This window comes from Lathamus discolor, chromosome 1 (assembly GCF_037157495.1).
Source record: "Lathamus discolor isolate bLatDis1 chromosome 1, bLatDis1.hap1, whole genome shotgun sequence".
NCBI lineage: Eukaryota > Metazoa > Chordata > Aves > Psittaciformes > Psittacidae > Lathamus > Lathamus discolor.
The window spans coordinates 75,798,071-75,816,943 of record NC_088884.1 but is presented as its reverse complement, the minus strand read 5'-3'; the positions used below and the strand labels follow the sequence as shown (position 1 = coordinate 75,816,943).

Here is an 18,873-nt window from a genome sequence, read left to right as displayed (position 1 = left end):
TTTCTCCTTTTTCCCTACCTTTTTTTTTTCTCCTAGTCTCCACCCATTCTCATCACTTCTGCTCATGTATTTCACTCAAAAGCAAAGGGCAATGAAGTCTCCATCAACTGAATCAAATACGGCTGAGGCTATTCAGCTGCAAAGCTCAAATCAGCACCTGAATATTACCTAATTTCTCACTGAAGGCATGGATGTTTGAAGTTTAGCAGCATCACAGAATGATAAATCTTCTATCCTAGAAGTTCTCAGGAAGCTACCAAAGATAAAAATCCAAGAGATCTGTGCAGGAGCAGTTTAAAGAGAGGAGAAAAAAAAAAAAAAAAAAGAAAAGAAAGCAGGGGAAAAAAAAGAATAAAGCAGCTTTGTTCACTCTATTGCTTCACACTGGAGCAGACATCGATCCATAGAGATATGAAAAGATGTATAGTATATCTTAAAGTGAGGGGGATAATAAACTGATATAGGTGCTAAAGGGAAGTGGAAAAAAAAAAAGTCAGTTTTTTTTTCTCAACAAAAGTCTTTAACGTTCTTTTCCTAGAGAGCAAAGTAATTTTCTTAAGTATGTATTATTCCAACTAGTAATCAAAAATGACTGAACTCTGGAAAACTGCCTAAGTTTTGTTCTGCTTCACATTTTCTGGCCAAGGTAACAGTGAACATGACTGTTGTCATTAGTATCTGCGCTCCATCAACATCTGTCTTTCCATTTTGGACATTCATGTTTTGGAGCATTTCATTAATATTTTTCTTGGTGGGGGAAAAGACAAAGACATGTTCAAATGCTCACAATGAGACATGCTGTCAGGTAGACGTATAATTTTTCTTACCGACTCATTAAAACATTTTTCTCTGGAAGTTCAGGTATTGGTTAAATCAGATGAATGTGCTGGTAGTGGGCAATCTATCTGAAGAAGGTTTGTCTTTCAACAGCTGGATTTGTTTTCTGATCTGAATTCAAATTAAGAAAATCCAGACGCAGATCTAACCCCAGTGCATAGCTAAGAGTTTGATGGGAGGTGGCAGGGTTTGTATTTACTAATATGCATTACCCGCTGCTATACCAGATAAACTGGCTGTACTGCATTGTAGGAATTAACCGGGTGGCTTATGGGTTTGATAGCAGAAACCAGCCTTTCACATCTAGGTTGTGATTTTGATTTTGACTTATGTTGATAATGAAAGCTAGTCTCTGTGAAAGTTGATATCAATTATCAGTAGACAGGATTTCATATCACCAAGAAATAGTTGCAGTTATTAATGATTTATCTTCCATCATGACAGCAGACAGACCAAAGATGCCATCATGTGAGGCACCATAAATAAATTCCATTTATCCCTAGGCATGTATTTCCCCAAACTAAAGTATAGCATAAATAGTAAATTTATTTCTCTTTCCTACACAACTTTCTTTTCAAGTAGTATTCTATTCCTTATTTTTGCTGGAACACTGGGGGGTTTTGTCTCGTATATTTCGGGTGGTAACTGTTGTGTTCCCAGTTCTGGTCACCAGTTTCAATACTAGGGTTTAGAACTGTAAGTTTTCAGGTGGTACATCAAACACAGTTAAGAAAGCTTGGCAACTATAACTTAATGTGAATGCGAATCTTCTGAAAAAAATATAAGAACCTCAGAAACAGTCACACAAGATTACTAAAATCATTGAGAAATGTATTACAAGTCAAAGATTGATAATAGTCTACTAATTCCACAGCTAGAGTTATAGCCAGGACACAAATTGCTTGGGAAATAAAACAAGGGCTATGACTACATTCTGTGCATTGAGACTCCATTATCCCTTGTTAGAAATGTCATTGAAATGAGTGCACTTACTCTGTTAGTTAAGCCTGTATTACTCTGCTGGCTGTTCCACAATGCGCTGTGTGCTGGAAGAGCCATGTTGTATTGCCTCCACCACCTCTTCCTTTACAGATAAGAGAAATTTGTCCCAGCATTTAGTCCTCAGCATATGTGTTATTCTCCAGAGTCTGTGTGCATTTTCCACTACCATTACGCATTCCCATCGCATAGCAGGAATTGCTGATAATTATCCTCTTCATTAATGTGGCTATTAGAGAGAAATTTCTAAACTTGGCAAGCTGCTTAGTTTGTGCATTTGGTTCTCACATTTGTGCAGCCTTTTTGTTGAGTGCAGGCCACCAGTCATAGGAGAACCTATCTCAGGAAAGCACAGCCTGTCAGGTAATTAATTAAAATCAATTTAAATATTAACTAGATTATTTGGCTTATTTCTGCATTCAGGAGATGTTTAATACTGTGTGTAGCTCTCTGCAGGAAAGACCCTCTGATAAATTCATGCCTGAAGCTCCTTCCCTCCCTTTCACAGGGTCTGGTATTCCTGACTCCATCATGGTTTTGCTGTGCCCATGCAGTAAATTAACGTTGCGTTTATTTACCAGCTACAGCGCCGCTGGTATCAGACTGAATTTGAAATGTTTTTACACATGGCTGGCCCCCAGTGTGAAAGGTGAAATATAAACCTCAAATCTGTCATCAGGATTGTTACATTAAGAGGTTGTACGGTTACATATTCATAACTGAAATGAAACAAAGATAAGGATGTTTGCACTCGCATGTTTCAACTTGTTATTTTAATTGACTACCGTAAAATATATCAGGTTGTGACAGGACAGCCTTTACCTTCTCTGAAATCCTGCTGCTGTGCAGATACGTCAGCTCTTCTTTGCAGTGCATTAAAATACTGTTACCAATTTGGTATTTATCATAAAGAGCTTTTTAGCAAGAAAGCAACTTAAAACACAGATTTAGTGAATGCTTTATGTGTGGAAGCAGCATTTCAGTGCTTGAGCATACGGAGATAAGACACCACTCAATTTTTTACTTTAAATGGAAGCGTTATGCCTTTTCTGGGGGAAGGTGGCCACAGGCACTGGGAATACAGAGGGAGCAAACTTGGGGGGGGGGGGGGGGGCAGCAGCGGCTGCCGGCTCCAGGTCGTCGTTTCTGAGCTGGAAGGAGCAGCATTTCCCAAAGCACGTTGCCTACCAGCTTGGTTCCTCTGTCCTTCTCAACAGCGGACCGAAGTCTACAGCAGGTCCATTGTGTGATCCCACCTTTCCCCCCCCGGTAAGTCAGACTGCTGGGGCAGGCAGTGTGCGTCCCGTCATGCAGACGACGTGCAGACAGGATGGACACTCATGTCAGAAAGTGGGATCTGCTCCCAGACCTCCAGTTTGGACAAAGCTGGCCAGAGGGTAAAACAGGTGTTACCGAGGAGAAGGAAGGGGTCCTAGTTTCTTCTGAGCTCAAGACCAGCGCCTTCCCTCGCTCGAGGCACTCCATGTAAACAAAGCACCAGCTTGTGGCAGCTGGAGGCTTTAACGCCTCAAAGTTAAAAATGATGTTTTATACATCCTAGCAATTATTTTACTTAGAACTACAGTAGGCACGACGTTTTCAGATGGAAATGTGGGGTTTGGAAGTCTCGCTCTTACTGTCGCACAGTACGTGTTTACACAGGTTTACCTCAAAGCCGCAACACCAGTCTGTCAAACGACGTCAGCCCGGTGCAGGGGCCGGTGGCCCCGGAACAGCCCTCCCCGGCGGGCTGCTCACCGTCCTACCCGCACTGCCGTTGCAGCACACGCTCAGCTCACACCGCATGTACCGCCCTATTTCTTTCTCATTTCAACCTTACCGGCACCCGAGTGCTGGTTTTATCCCCCTCACCGTTGCGGAGTCCCCCGCCCGGTCACGGAGGCCGCTGCTGGCAGGCCCTGCCGGCAGGTGCAGCTGCGGCACCCGCACACAACCTCCTCCTCCTCCGCTCCCTGCCCTCGGCCGGGCCTCAGAGGGGCTCCTGCCGCCGCCTGCCCCGGCCCCCCGAGCCCAGGCCGCGGTCTAGCGGCAGGGGGAGCGGCGCAGCGCCGTCGGCAGCGCTACCGTGCCGCAAGGGGGCGCTGAGGCGCGGGGGCGTGGCCGCGGCGCGGGGGCGTGGCCCGAACCTACGTTCGGGTTCCCAGGGCGACGGGTGGTCGCGCCGTGACGTCAAGGTGTTTCCCGGTGACGTCAGGCAGCTCATGCGCAGTGGCCGAGGCGGCGATTCTGGGTGACGTCACGGGGCCGGGCGTGACGTGCCGGTGGCACGGGCCGCTGGGAGCTGGCCGGGACCTGCGCTCGCCCCCATCCCCCCTCCCGCTACGGGTCGCGGCTGGGGGCGTCCCGGCGGCGGGGACGCGGCTGCCCCCTCCCCCTCCCTCGCCACAGCGCTTCGCTCCAAGATGGCGGCGCTGAGCAGCGGCAGCAGCGCGGAGGGGGCCTCGCTCTTCAACGGGGACATGGAGCCCGAGCCGCCGCCGCCCGCGCTCGGCGCCTGCTACGCGGCGGGCAGCGGCGATCCCGCCATCCCGGAGGAGGTGAGCCCGCAAGGCGGCTGCGGCGGACACCCGCCGCCCGTCGTGCACCCGCCCCCTGCGGCCGACCCGCACCCGGGGGCCGCCGGCGGGCCCGGGCCGGGCGGTGGAGGCGGCGGAGGCGGCGGCGGGGGGCTCCCCGGGGCGCTGCGGGGCAGGGCGCGGCGTGGGGACGGCGGCGGGGATCCCCGCTCCGGGGAGTACCCGGCCTCTTCCCCTCCGGCGGCGGGGGCGCCACTCACTCTCGCTGCCGCCGGGGATGCGGTGCCGGGGCGGGGGAGCTCCCTCCGCGCCTCGCCGCGGCCTCGCTCCCCCCCGGCGCCTGCTCTGTCCCGGGGGCGGTGCGGGTGGACCCGCGGGGCCGGGGTTTCCCCGCCGCGTCGCGCTGCGCTCAGTCCAGAAGGGTGTCGGTCACGGTCTGGTTTCAGCGGAGCCCGCCTGCGTGCCCCCGCTGTCGTGCTTGCTTCTACCTGGTGGCTGTGGCCGGCAAAGGTCTTGCATGGGGGTTTTGTAATCGGTTTCCCCTCGTGGTTTTGAAGCACTCGAAGTGTATTTTAAAAGCGGGACGGTTCCTTCTGTGTGTGTTGGCATGGCCTGCCGCTGCTGCACGGGGAGTCTGAGGAAATGTTAACGGACAGGACACCGTGCAGGCATTGAGGATGTCAGGCCTCTGGTCTGTGCCTCTCGTGCATACTTCCTGTGTTTTGGGGCATATTACTTAACTTCCCAATCCCATGGAGAGCGAGCCGTACTACCTGTTTTACTAGGGTTGAAGTGTAAGTTGCTGCGGCCTCTGAAACTGAAAATGCTCCTTAACAGCACAAGGTATTTTGCAGATTTGAAGTCAGTAGGCACTGGAGTCAGAATGAATTGCCAAATGTCATGCATCAAGTCCATTCTGGAGGTGAATAGAGATGCCTTCTTGTTCTAAGCCTTAGTTGCTGAAGATTACTTAATCTCAGCTTTCCCAACCGTGTTTCTGTTGTCAGTACGGGACCTCTCATCTGTAAACAGGGTCTTGTGCCCCTGTGAGGTGCACAGCCTACGAGGTAATGTCTCCTTACTGCGCCTTAGGGCTTTCCTCAAGCAGGAAAAATGAGGCTTCGATCATCAGGTCACAGGGGGTGCAGTTTGAATCCCAACTCACCAGGCAAAAAACCTACCTTTTTATCCATTTTATTTATTAATAGTATAGTGGAATTAATGAGTTGAGAAGTGTGACAAATAGTAGAGCTCATACTGGGTAGACAGCAAGAAAGGAGAAATTGGGAAGGAGTCAGCCTTTGTTGATGCTAGTGAGAGGTGAGATTGATTCCCTGGCCTTAAGGGGCTGCTGGCTTTCTTGTTGAAGGCAGGCAGACCTCAGCAGTATGCATGTGTTTTAAACTAACCAGCAGTGTTATTAAATGCTTTGAGTAATGCAAGTCCAGTCTTAACTTTCCTGAGTAAGGAGAAACTCTCAACTGGTTGAGGAACCTAAATACCTGGAGAGTGGGGTTTAGCAAATGCTTGCTTCCAGTTGCAAAATGAGGGTAAAAAAGCTTCTTGCTGACTTCTGTTGCCCAGATTGTGCTGGTGCAGTTGTGCATGGAACTGAATTTCTCTGTTACTTCTACCAGAAAAAATGGCAAATCTCTGTGGAGTTATTTCAATATCTGGTTTATATTGTGGCCTTAGAAACAGTGATACCGGTACCGCTAAGCCGTAGCTGCAGCAGTGCAAGAGAAAGGGGAAAGCAGTGGTAGGAGGCAGGACTTTTTAGGAATACGTTTTCACGCTGAGGGGATGTGTTTGTGAAACTGTTGTAAGTCACTTGAACTTCAGAAATGTCTTAGCCTGTGTCAGTCATTAGACTTGACTCCAAATGCTCGATCATACTGTGTAGCTGCTTCTCCCCCCATATCTTACATCCCTGGGAGAGAGAGCAGCAAGCTGGTATCTGCCAGCCAAAGAGGTGGGTACGTTGCAAGTATGGGTGCACATAGTCAAGGTTAGGAAGTGTATGTGGACATTCTTGTATTGTTTAAAACCCAACTTCTTGGATGTTGGAAATAGTGAAACACACAGGTCTAAGAGCTGGCATTAGAATTTTAATTTTCTGATGTGGTTTTGTTCTTTAGTTAGCTAGCCCTTCCTCAAGTCGTCAGTGATTGAATCTTGTTTACTGTAGAGGTATACCTATTAATTCATTTAAACCTGTACTTCTAATAAAGTTCAAGAGTGAAAAACTGCTCATACAGTTAAAATGGAAACTGTCCTTAACACTAAAACACGCAAACCTAAAGTGTAATGCAAATTCAAAGTGACATAAGTGAGGAAAAGTGCTTCTAACTGACTCATGGCTCTAATGCAAGTACGTGTTCCAGTGTTTCCTTCAAGACAAGGTAAATTTAAGCTTAGAAAGTAACCTTGTTGTGGAAGCCCATTGAGGAGCATAACTTCACTAATTTTGAGGAGACACCTGGAAAGGTTTTATTTCCCTGTAGTTTTTCAGGAAATGCACTCCTGCTTTCCAGGAGGAAAACCTTCAGTTCAGTACTCTAATTTTAAAAGAGAGGTAGACAACAAGAATTTCTGACAGACCTTAAAGTAGTTTTATGTAGACTTTTAAGTTGGAGCCTTCTGGTAAAGGAGACATTCCATATCAAGATCCTGATTGAGTGCTCTGTGTTGGTTACAACTACATCAGTGTTGCTGATGAATTCAAGGGTCAGGGTTTTGAAAAACAAGTTTAAGCCATATTATTCGACTCATGGTCAGTTTTTAGTCAAATACAAACTTAGTGCTTTAGAAGTTGCTTCAGTAGCTTAACTGCTGATACTAAAAGTGTTGTAATAATGAACTCATTACATAAAAGCTGTAGCAATTATTATACTCTTCTTTTTCTACATTACAGTTCAAGAGCATTTGCCCATGCACTCATAAAGTGCATTTAGGAAGTAGGTACTTGGAGGCATAAGGATTTGAAGTGTTAGTGGCAAGTGACTTTAGCAGAGATTTTCCTCTTCTGCTCACCCTTCAGTTGTGTTGGGAGGCCCAGGATGAGTGCTGTTTTCTGAAGGCACGTAGATTGGCTTCTTCCCCATGATGAATCCCCAGGATGAATCCTCAGGACAAGAGATTGTTTGGATGGAAGGTTTTCAGAGTATTACAGGGTTGTTGATATAGTAAGGAGTGTGTGATAGCTAAGGGGAAAGGCTCTGTTCTTGTTGCTAGAGATTATTTACACTAATATTAAATAATTCAAATGGGATTTTCTGTACTTGGAGCTTTGTGCCCTGAACTGCTCCTTGGAAGATGAAAATTACTTTGAAGGTTGTGAAGCAAGGGCTTGAGTTGGATGGTTGATCCTTTTCTTGGTGACAATGCTGTAATTTATCCTGCATGAATATTAGTTATATATTTAGAAACCTTAATCTTATAAAACAGATTTAAGAAGAAGAATAACGCTAAGAATGAATGGAAAGATAAATAAAAGGAAGATAGGATGAAAAGGTGCTTCAAACCTTATAGTATGAACTAAGTGGTGAATTCACGTAAAGTTAACACAGGTACACCACGAAAAACTGCGGTTATTTTTGTTGTGATAACATTTAGGGAACCTGTCATGCAGGGTGTTAAGATAACTTAGGTTTCTATTTCTCCGAAGAGTTTACAATTAAATGTGCTACTTATTTGGAAAGTTGAAACAATACAAACATTTTTTTATTGCTTCATTGCTTCTGTAGTTTTTGGGAATACATTTTATGTTGAATCTCAATTATGTTTCGTTGCATTTGTGTTCAGTGCTTAAGCTAACATTATAGTCAGTGAATGACATCCTGTTTAATTGTGAGGAGAAGTTAAGCTTTAGCTGCAAGATGCTTCATATCCAGCTCTGTTCTGCAGGAGTATATCTCAAAAGATAAGTGAAGTAATTCTTTTGTTTCACAGGGCACAGGAAAGGCCTTAGCTGAATACTATGTCTGACTTTGGGTTGCAGCTTCAAGAAATACATGGTCTAGCTGTGGAGAATCTAGGGAAGAACAGTGGCATTGGTCTGAAGTCTAGGACCTCACAGCTTTAAGGGAAGTCTGAAAATAAGCTGAGGTTGTTTAAGAAAGAAATGGAAATTGTCAAATCTGATGCAACGAAGCATGCAAATAACTTGTTCTCCAGGCTTGTGGCAATTACTGCCAGAAGTAGTGAGTTTAAATGATAGCAGAGGAGATGATTTCATGTTACTATTAGACGTTTTTCATTACGGCTAGGTATAGTGAAACAAGAAAATAGACTTTCATAACTTATTCATAAAATGTTCATTAATAGATTCTGTCACCTGCACGGGCAAACATATATCAAGAGCAATGGGGGAAAGTTGATCCAGGTGTAGAAAAAACAATGGCCTTGATAAACTTTCGTCTTTTTTGCCCTTAGGCTTTTTGAGTTGTTTGTTGCAATGTAGATCAAACATTATAACATAACCTTGAAATACTTTAGTTTGGTGGGGATATTAAAGAGATTCCTGCTCATGGTATTTTTCCCCAAAGGCAATAGTATTAACATCTCTATCCTGTGGTAGCTTGCTTGATTCCACAAAACTTACTTAGGAGAGTAGTTATCTTCTCCCAGAAATTTTTGATATCTTAGGAGGCTTGTTTCTTGTCTCTGTGGATATCCACAAACTCTTTGGGTACAGTGCGTTTGGTACTGAGGTTTTTGTTAATTTATGTTGTTACTTAAGCCACTAATGCTATTCCCATTTGTATTTTGTTGTAGTTGTTAAAGACCTGTCTTATTTTTAAAGCTGTTCTAATAATATCCTCACTGCTTGTTTAGCCGGGAAAGGCAGTTCTTTTGTTGCACACAGTTAAAAATACTGTAGAACTAATGAGATTTATTTTTTCTGTGGAGATACCTTTTGATCGTAGCTATTTTTTTAAAACAAACTGAGAAAAAAATAAAACAAGATTTCCTTAAAGCACCAATACTCCATTTTTGTTTGTTGTTTTGTAACAAATCTGTAGTTCAGTTTTATTAGTTGTTACGTCTATTGAAAATTTGACTGCATGAAATATTTTGGAGGGAATTTCAATTAGAAGGAAATACAGTTTTATTTGTACTTCCAAGGGAAGCAAAAGAAAGTTTCTAAAGGTTGTGAAAGTGCTAATTCTCCTTCAGTCCAGCCTTATACAGAAGCTGCTTCAGGTCTGAGTGTTTTGAAGATACTTTCTGGCCAAGTGCAAGTTTTCTTTTCAGTTTGAACCACTCCCTTTTGAAGGGTGGTATAATGTACTATGTAGTATAAGCGCTCTGTCATCAATGGTGGTTGTTGCTCCTTATCATTGCAGTGTCACTGATGTCAATCAGATGGTTCTCTAGCACTTGGAGGGGAAGTTTTGCTGTTTACTCTGCCTGCATTGGGCCATTCAGCCAGGGAGCTATATTCCCTTGTTCCAGCTTAGTACCACATGGATACTCATGAAAGTGCATTGGCCTTCATTTTTTTATTAATTTTTTTTTTTTAATATTTGAATAAGAAGTCTTGTTCAGCTGAGGCTTCCTTAGCTGGAAACGTTGGGTTTAGATCCTGACACATTAGATCTTTATGGTCTCGAGCTTTCCATGCTAGGTTGCAACTTCACTTGATCTCTCCGGACTGCTTCTAAACGTATCTTTCAGAGAAATACGATTACATGCCATAGTTTTGCCAGCGTGCCAGGGACATGAAGGTCCTCTGTGGGCTGCTTTTATAGTAAGTATGCTTTCCAACACTTTTGACCACATGAGAGTTCTAGGTACAGTATTTAAGTTTTTGAGGTTTGACATGGTTTTCATAATTTTCAACTGTTCACACATCTGTGTGAACACAGCTGCTTTCTCACAGCTAGTGCAAGGTACAGAAGTCAGTATGCTATACACGTGTTTCTTTGCCTTTTTTTTTTTTTATTCCAGTTGCTCTTGAACTTTTTGGGTGTACAATGGAATCTTCCTAAAATGATGAAATACATATTTATGCAACTGATTTCCTCTTCTGTGGCCAGTGCTAAAGTTAAACAAGGCTGCTTGGTGCAGAAGTACATGCCTTTTCTTTTTTTCCTGTTGAAACCCCTTGCTGCAAGTGTTTGGCTTGTTACGCCACCTTTTTAGCATTTCTGTGATGTGAAGGAGTGGCAACAGTGCGTTTATTCTGTTTCTGATGACAGTTTATGAATGCGGATCCTAGCAAAAAAGGTCTAATTTTTAACCATTCCTGTTGTCCAAATGTGATGTCAGTTCAGGCAAGAGTTCTCAGGGAACAGTGCTGCCAGCTGTCATCCCACCACGACACTCGCTGGCTAGCATGAACGTTAGACATCAGAAAACAGAACCTGTGCTCCTTTCAAAATGGAGCTTATTGTGCAGTGCTTGGTATCAAAAGTAATTCTCCACACTATTGAATTCAGGAGATCATAGGAGTGTGTTTTGGCATTGAAGAAAGCTTTTGTTTTACTAAGATTCTGATCAAGGGACATGTTATTGTGGGTTCTCCCAGTATACCTGCACAAAATCTAGGATGAAGAGGCAATTCAGTTTCTGTGTGAAGGGTACCAACTTTCTTTAAAATCTTTATGTTTGAAATCTTCTAGGAGGCAAGCAAGTAAGGTTGTTAATGAGCAAAATGTACTTACTGTTTAAAAATGTGGTGTCCGAATGCCTAGCATTTTCTTTTTTGGCTGCAGGAAGGGGCCTACCAGTCCTAGTATCTTCATCTGTTACGTAGTTACATAGAAGCCCCTTATACAGTATTGTTATTAGCAAAGCTGTTGTTTAATGCACTGATAAGCAGTAAATACTTTTCAGATGCAGTCACATTGTGTTCAGTTGACATTTTCTGACACTTGGAGTGCAGACTTGGTAACTTTTAATTGTTTGTGGGGTGTTTTTTTTCTTTATCTCAGATAAAGGTATTATTTTGAGGGGAGGTGTTCTTGAAGTCTGAGTAGAGTGTCTAGCTTTTAATCTCTTTAGTACAAGTTATTCACTAATGGTGTTTGAAAAACAGTAAAATCAACATGAAATATATCATTATGACTAAGAAGTTGGTAATAGCCAGGTTTTTGGAGCTGCATGTTTGTATGTTGGTGTGTCAACCTTCGAACTGGTTTTGGAAATTTGTTCATTAAATCTTAATAGGTCGAACATTCTCTTTAATTAGTTGTAAGTAATGGACATTTAAATGTGAGTCTTTAGCATCATCTGAGGTAGCTTTCAGAGAGGGTTTCTTTAAGCATTCTCATTATTTTTCTAGAAGGCAGTTTGTAAGTGCTAATGAAGTGTCTTGTGACACTTTTAAGTTATGCACAGTGCTGAAAATTGATGTAAATTTTTCCAGTCTCCCAGTTCAGTACTTACAGGTTATAAGTCTTGCAGCGGGTTTTATGAGCTAAATAGTTCTTCAGTTTTATCGGCTAAGGTTTGACTGAGGCGCATGAAAATACCTTCTTCAGCCTTTTTTATATTTTTTTTTTCTTTCAGTTTTCGAAAGTAGATGGTTCTTTCACCATACAGCTATGATAGCTGTTGTATCTTGGTTTGGATTTTTTTGTCATTTTAAATTCTACAATGAGTAGCAGGAGCCAATTCTACCATTTAAAGTGTTTCATTTCTCGTGTAGGTTTGGGGGTTACTAAGGCAGTGTGGTCTGCTGAGGAGAATGTGATGTCTGTGGCAGTTTCTATTGTGGTCTGTGATTGGGAGCAAATTACTTTTATTTTCAAAATAAAAAATGAAATCAAGTGCAAGTACACTTGCTCTGTTTCAGGACTTGAGACCTGTTTGTGATAAAGATGGGATACCTTGGTTACTTTATTGGATCACCGATATTTCTAAACAAACTGCATATATTTATACTTGACTAACAGTTCCAGCTGTCTTACATTTTCTAACCAGTTGGTGGGAAACACATGCACACTGTAGTAACAGTTTAGTGGTGGAATATTGCAAAGTGTGTAACAAGTTATTTTATGGATTGATAACTTGAACTTTTAAATAGGTCCTGATTATCTTTTTCTAGGTAGTCTTAATTAATTGTGTGCTCTGGCAAGGAGAGAGCAGAGTAAGTCCTGTAGTTCAGCTGAGACTGAGTTTGTTTTGTCATTTTAATTAATGTGACCCAAGCTGTGTAAGAGCTCTGCTTGACTAGCATTTGCTTCTTCTAGGCAATTATTGTAATTAGCTGCTTGGCTGCTTTCTTTCCATCGCAAATATGATTTGTCTTCAGCTTAAGGTGTGCAGAGAAATAGTCTGGTATATACATGATAGTCATCTTTTAAATTCCACTGCTGTCTGGGTTGAACATTTGTTGAGTTTGCAGTAGTTACCTCTAAAGGAAAATTGCATTCTTAAATGAGTTAGGAAGTCTAGATAGGTTTTTTTCCTCCTTTTATTTATTTTAAAATAAGTTATTTATTTATTATTTAATTATTTATTTTCCTCCTTTTATTTTTTTTATTTATTTTTCTTTTAAAGCTGTGACAGTCTAGGGAGAAGTTCTGAAATTCATAAATGTAAACAGAATGAATTGTACCAGAACTTGCTCTGTGCATGATCCTCATGACTACTGAATTAATACCAAAGTGAATAAAAGGGACTAGTAGTAATGGAACACAAAAACCTCAAGGAACATGGAATGGAAGATTTAGGTAGATCAAAGCGAGCCATGCAACCTGTGGTTAATGATTTAAATGATGGGTACAGATATTTCTTATTTTTCACACTCTGCTGTTCTATTGTGGTAGAAAATGTTTGCTAACTTTCCTTTTTATAGTGCTTGGAGGCAAATTTTACTTAGCAGCAAGCAGCAAAGATGGCAGGTGATGGAAAAAGTGGGGGAATGAAAGAGAATTGAAACTTGAGCGGGATGGCTACTGCTTTATGGTAGCCTGAATTCATCTAACTGTGTGTTGCAGAGGGAAGAAAACTTTTTGCACCAGCTCAGGTGGTGCTGTGTCCTTTGCCAAGCTGTTCCAGCATACTAGTCTGGTGGAGAACTAGCTTTGACAAAAAGAACAATTTTCTGCTTGTTTAGCGTATCTCAAAGGTTTAAGTTCTGAAGAAAGAGTAAGGAAGGGAGCAGGGGTAAATAGTCAAGGACAATACAATAATTACACCCACCTTCTAGGTTGGTGTAAGCTGCAAAGCAACCACTGCTTAAGGTTCTTGATGACTTTGTTCCAATGGAAAAACTACTTGATTATATTACAAAGGATGTCTTTACTGAGCTTTATCCTTTACAATTTGTCATTGTATTTAAAAAATATTCTTAAACACTTATAAGAAATAAAAGAACATTTGAAGTCTCCTCTTTGTTAAAGAGGAGACAACTGAAGAGGCGAGGCTCGACTAACTGAAAGGCTGTTTATTCTGCTTTAAGAGTAGACCTGAATGATGAGCAATTTAATCGGTTTATAATTAAACAGAGGAAAAGACATAGGTTAGCCTCAGTTGCAATTGATGGTTTGCAAATAAATGAGATGTAAGAATATTAAGTAAAAAACTAAGTGTTAGTAATACCAGTATCTTCTGTGGTGAAAGTCCCCTGGTAAAGACAGCGGGTTTTTATTGCATGTGCTTGTCTTAAAATTGCAGTTAGTCTTCCACTGAATTTTTTTCAGTAAAGTCTCTGCTGCTAAATCCTCAAAGATGATAATCTGAGCATTAACTTGTTCAGATGTGTCTAGGTTTTGGGAGTAGAGAGGGAGTTGCTGGGTGTTTGGTTTTGGTGGCGTGTTTTTGCTCAACGGGAACAAGTATCACTACATAAACAGTTGAAAACCTGCACTGCTGGTTACAGGGCATCAAGAATTGGCCTCTCCTTCCTAAAAAGTATAACCTGTTAAATGGAAAATAGTTCTCATCTTGAAGCCTTTTTAATATTTTACTATCTGCTGTGCTTACAGCAGATGCCTGCTGCTGATCACATTCTGTATTAGTAGACCTAGTTATAATCCTAGTCATTGAACAGGGCGGTACAAAAAATGTTGTACCACTTCTTGAGGATTTTCCTTCTTGAATATACTGTTACACATCTTCACCAAGACCATTCTTAATCACTCTAAAAAGGTACGTTCATGAGATACCAGATAGTTTTTCTCTTAGCTACAGTAATTTTTGTAGATATTGTTATCTGTAGCTTACTACTCTGTGATTCTGAATTTTAACAGGCTTATTTTGAACTGTCTAGCTAGCCAACACTGAAAACACACTGTCGAAGCCTATCTTGGATGTTTTAAAGGAGCTGTGATAAAAAAGATTCACCAACATTAATAAAAAGTTAGGGAAGATAAACTAGGAAAGGCAATGGCATTTGTGTCACTTGTGCAAACTCTTATGTGAAACTCTTTGCAGGCTGGTTTTCATTTCAGTAAAGTTTTTCAGCTGTTAGTAGTTTTTATACTTGTTTAATAAAAAGTTTACGCCATTGAAAATGTGGTAAGCATGAAGAGTAGGAGAAACGCAGAAATGAGCACAGCTGATGTGCAAGTTGAGAGACAGAGAAGAGCTAGAGCCTGAAGTGTAGGAAGAAGGAAGGGACTGTCCTCACTGTATGTGCATGTTCCAACAGATGTCTGCAGAAAACGGAAAGCAAACTGTAAGAGCCAAGAGGTTGATGAGGTGGAAAAGTATCCAAGAAAATATATCAAAAATGTGAGGAAGAAGTAACAGTGATTTTTCAGCAAAGAAACTGGAAAATGCAGACTCTGCACATTGACATGTAAATGCTGAAGTGTGGTGCTGAGTTATTACCCCATTCAGATGTCCTCTTCCCTCTCTTTCACTCTAACACTTCACTTTAAGTTAGTTAAGACATCAGTCCAGCTAAGAATGATCTCGTACATGACAGCTTTCTAGAGCATTTTCTAACAAAGTGGGTCCTAGCTCAGTGGACCAAACAATTGAATTGATTGTCTAAGAAGCAAGCCTGAAGGGACTGATTAAAATAGTATTGGATGGTATTGGTGAGTTTGGCCTCCTTATAAAACAGTTTCCAAATCAAAGGTTTGCTTTTTTCTTTTTATTTTTATTATTATTATTATTATTAATTACTATTACTTTGTTGGTTCTATGAAAGTATTCTCCATCATCACAAGTGTTGTAATCAAGTGCAGGACATACTGTGCCTGGACAAATCATGGCTTCTTTAATTTGCAGAATAGATTTGAACTCTGAGGTGTCTTCTGCCAAAGGTGAATCACACAGGTGATTCTGCCAGGTGCAAAATGTGTAAAAAAGATAGTTTGCTTTGTGCTATCTCAGGTACTGGATATTTTGACAAGCGGCAAAGGATGAAAAAATGACTTTGTGGCTTATAGCCTCACATTTGTGGAGCCATAGTCTTCCCTGAATAGAATGGATTTAGGCTTCTACTTTGGCTGACTTGCCTCTGGCTTGAAATAGGTTGTCTTTATTACTTTGCAGGGGAGTGCTTATTTGCAAAATTAATGCACAGTTATCCACAATAGGCAGATACAAGCTGATATATTCCGGTATATCTGGAATATTTCCAGTCTTCTGCCTGCCTGTGTCCATGTTAGCTTGAGTCAGCTTCCTTGTGTCAGCAGCACTAAAAGGAGAATCAAATTTAATCTCCTGTGATAGAGAATAACCTTAGCCTAATGGTACCAGATAGGACAGAAAAAATTGAGGCTTTTTTGGAAAAAAATGAGATTATCCAAGCTGTAAAGGTTTCATTACTTTTTCGTGGAACTAGAATGAAACAGTGTATCTCGAATAATCATGCTTCTTCCTGTGGGAAGGTACGGGACTTACATGTGGACTGTACTAGGTGCATTGCAGATTTAATTCATATTAAGATTTCTAGCAGCTGTCTCTTAGGCTGGCATCGATTTTTGTATTTCTGCAAGCTACTTGGCAGTTGTGGTTTTATGGGTTCCTACAGGTGCAGAGTGTAAGTCTAGTGTAATGCTCATAAGAGTAACAAAAAATAGGTCTGTTCTTTCTTGATGACCAGTAGGCTTCTTCAGTTTTCTATTTAGAGAAACTGTGAATCCAGTGTGGATGAAGGGATTACAGTGAGATCTCAAGGGAGGAATGGTGTTGGTGTGTACACATTTAACTTGGAAAAACCCAGGTTTATTCTGTTGTCTAGGAACAAGCTCTTTGGTGTACAACGGATTGCTGAAAGGATTCTATATTTCATGGTTTTGCTGCCTCTGTTGTTGTGTGGTTCTTTGCTGCTGCCCTGGAATGTGCGTGCTTACGGGGAGTGAGACATGAAAATCCAAAGCAATTTTTGTACATTTAGGATTTGTTCAGACAGTTCAAAGAAACCCCTGTATGTTGTTCAGTGCTGCTGAACTCAAGAGATTTAATTCTTAATAACCCAGTGCTTCCATTTTTTTCCACAGAAATGATGGGGATATAGTTTGGCTGTAAGGCTGGGGTGGTGCGCATGGTGCAAACTTAGCCAAGTTACCTGAGCAAGTAGGTCTGCAAGGAGAAAAGATGGGCAGAAGTTGCTGGCTTTGCTGGCTGTGTAACAGGCATGGTGTATATTTTGTGTGGTATAAGCTGCAGGTACTGTGGTGTGCAGAAGCAGACATTTTCGAGTCACATGAGGTTGCTTGCATAGAATACCAGTTCCAAATGCTAGTTAGAAAAAGGCTTGAGTTCCATCAGTTGAACTCAAGTAGTCAGAAACTGTGCATAGTAGAATGCAGTGTTATTTGCAAGGGGGTTGATTCTCAAGGAGCTGGCTAGTTAAGGGCTGCTCTGGACTACAAAACCCCCTGTGTACAAGCATATTCTCTGATATGCCAAGCCAGAAGGTAATTTTTCTATAAGAAAAAATAAGTAGAAATTGCTACTTAAGGGGAAATTATAAAGTTTGGAAATCTGCCATGGCATATATGTTCTTGTGCGTACTTGATTAGCGATAGAATATGCTAGTCAGTACTGGATTTGTGAAACTTTTTTCATCTTGTCCGAAGACTTTTGATGAATATGGCACACAAAATAGGTTTTACATTTCTGTGAGCAACAAGTAATGATTTGTTGCCGTGGTTGACTTTGATAAATTTCCCTTTGCCTTCAGCATACTCTTAACTGTGTGAATAGCCTTTTGAAGATGGTAGAAATCCATATTAAGTTTGCCTGTGAGATTCACTGGCTGGAAGGCTCTTGGCTTAGTGCACAGATGTACAGTAGATAATTCAGGGCACCATTTTCAGCTCCTCTGAGCAGTGTTGTCTTTCATTCGACTTTAGTTTCAGCTTCTTCAGGTGAAAGCATTTTTACCATAGCCTGGCAGCAAGTTAATATTTTTTTCCTAAGTTTATTTTCTTCATTAGTCACTCAGGTTTTGCTCTTGTCACAATAATAACTTAGCAGGAAGATTTCTGCCCTTGTTAGAGGCTGTTTGATTCTCTTGCCAACACCTCCTAAATAATATGCTTCTGTTGTGCATATTGCTGTTGCTCAGTTGTATTTGTTATCCTGTATCTTTACTGTAAGAGAAGAGAGAAGCAAAGTTGTGGTTATAGATACAGGAAAGAAAATAACATATAAGCAAGGAAATTATTTGTTACCAATATTCAGGAAAAGTATTTGGAAACTCATCTGACAGGTACTCATTCTACTCAGTCCTGGTGAGGCGTCACCTGGAGTTCTAAGTCCAGTTCTGGGCTCCCCAGTACAAGAGAGATATAGAGCTACTAGAGACAGTACAGTGAAGGGCCACGCAGATGATAAGGGTTGGTGAAAGGAAGGGTGGAGACAGGCTTTTTTCAGCAGTGCCCAGTGACTGCACCAGAGACAAGGAGCACAGGATGAAACACAGTATGTTCCTTCTGTACATCAGGAAACACTTTTACTTTGAGGGTGACTGAGTGCTGGCACAGGTTGCCCAGAAAAGCTGTGGAGTATCCATCTTTGGAGATAGTCAGAAGACATCTGGACATGGTCCTGGGTGACCTGCTTGTGGAAGGGGTTGAACCAGATGACCTACAGAGGTCCCTTCTAGCTTCAACATTTCTCTGAATCTGGGTTACTTTGTCAGTGTAGTGTCTTTACTCCCCACCTTACCCATTGCCAGGCATTTATGTAAATTGTTGATACTGGCTGTAGTCCAGTACATGTTCAGGAAGACTTCTGCTGGGTAAAATTTCTGAAGGTAATCCTGAGATGATTCCTTATTTTGCTGGGAATTTTCTGTATACACACCCACATTAACAGCATGTTACCAGTTACACAATAACTGAACATCCTAAACTTTTTACATCAAACAGGTTAATGGAAATAGTGTCAGTTCAAGCTTGTTCTTTTCACCAAGTGTACAACTAGCCCTTGCCATCTTGAGAAGAACTAGCAAAATACAGGAGTCTTTTTCTTTGCTGCTGGTTGGCAGTCCAGACTTCAATGACATAAATTGATTGCCAGTGGAGAAGCAGGCTGACCTCTGTAGTTGCCTCAAGGGAATTTACATACAGAATACTGAAGAACA

The 18,873-nt window shown here is 41.8% G+C and overlaps 1 protein-coding gene across 1 annotated transcript in view; it reads left to right on the top strand.

The window, feature by feature from the left end:
* The first annotated feature begins 4,033 nt into the window (after window positions 1-4,033).
* BRAF (B-Raf proto-oncogene, serine/threonine kinase) overlaps window positions 4,034-18,873 on the top strand; it is an 83,847-nt gene continuing 69,007 nt past the window's right edge. The window contains exon 1 of the mRNA XM_065681172.1: window positions 4,034-4,394. Within this exon, the coding sequence (XP_065537244.1) occupies window positions 4,260-4,394 (135 nt within the window). The 5' untranslated portion in view covers window positions 4,034-4,259. The remainder of the gene's footprint in view (window positions 4,395-18,873) is intronic.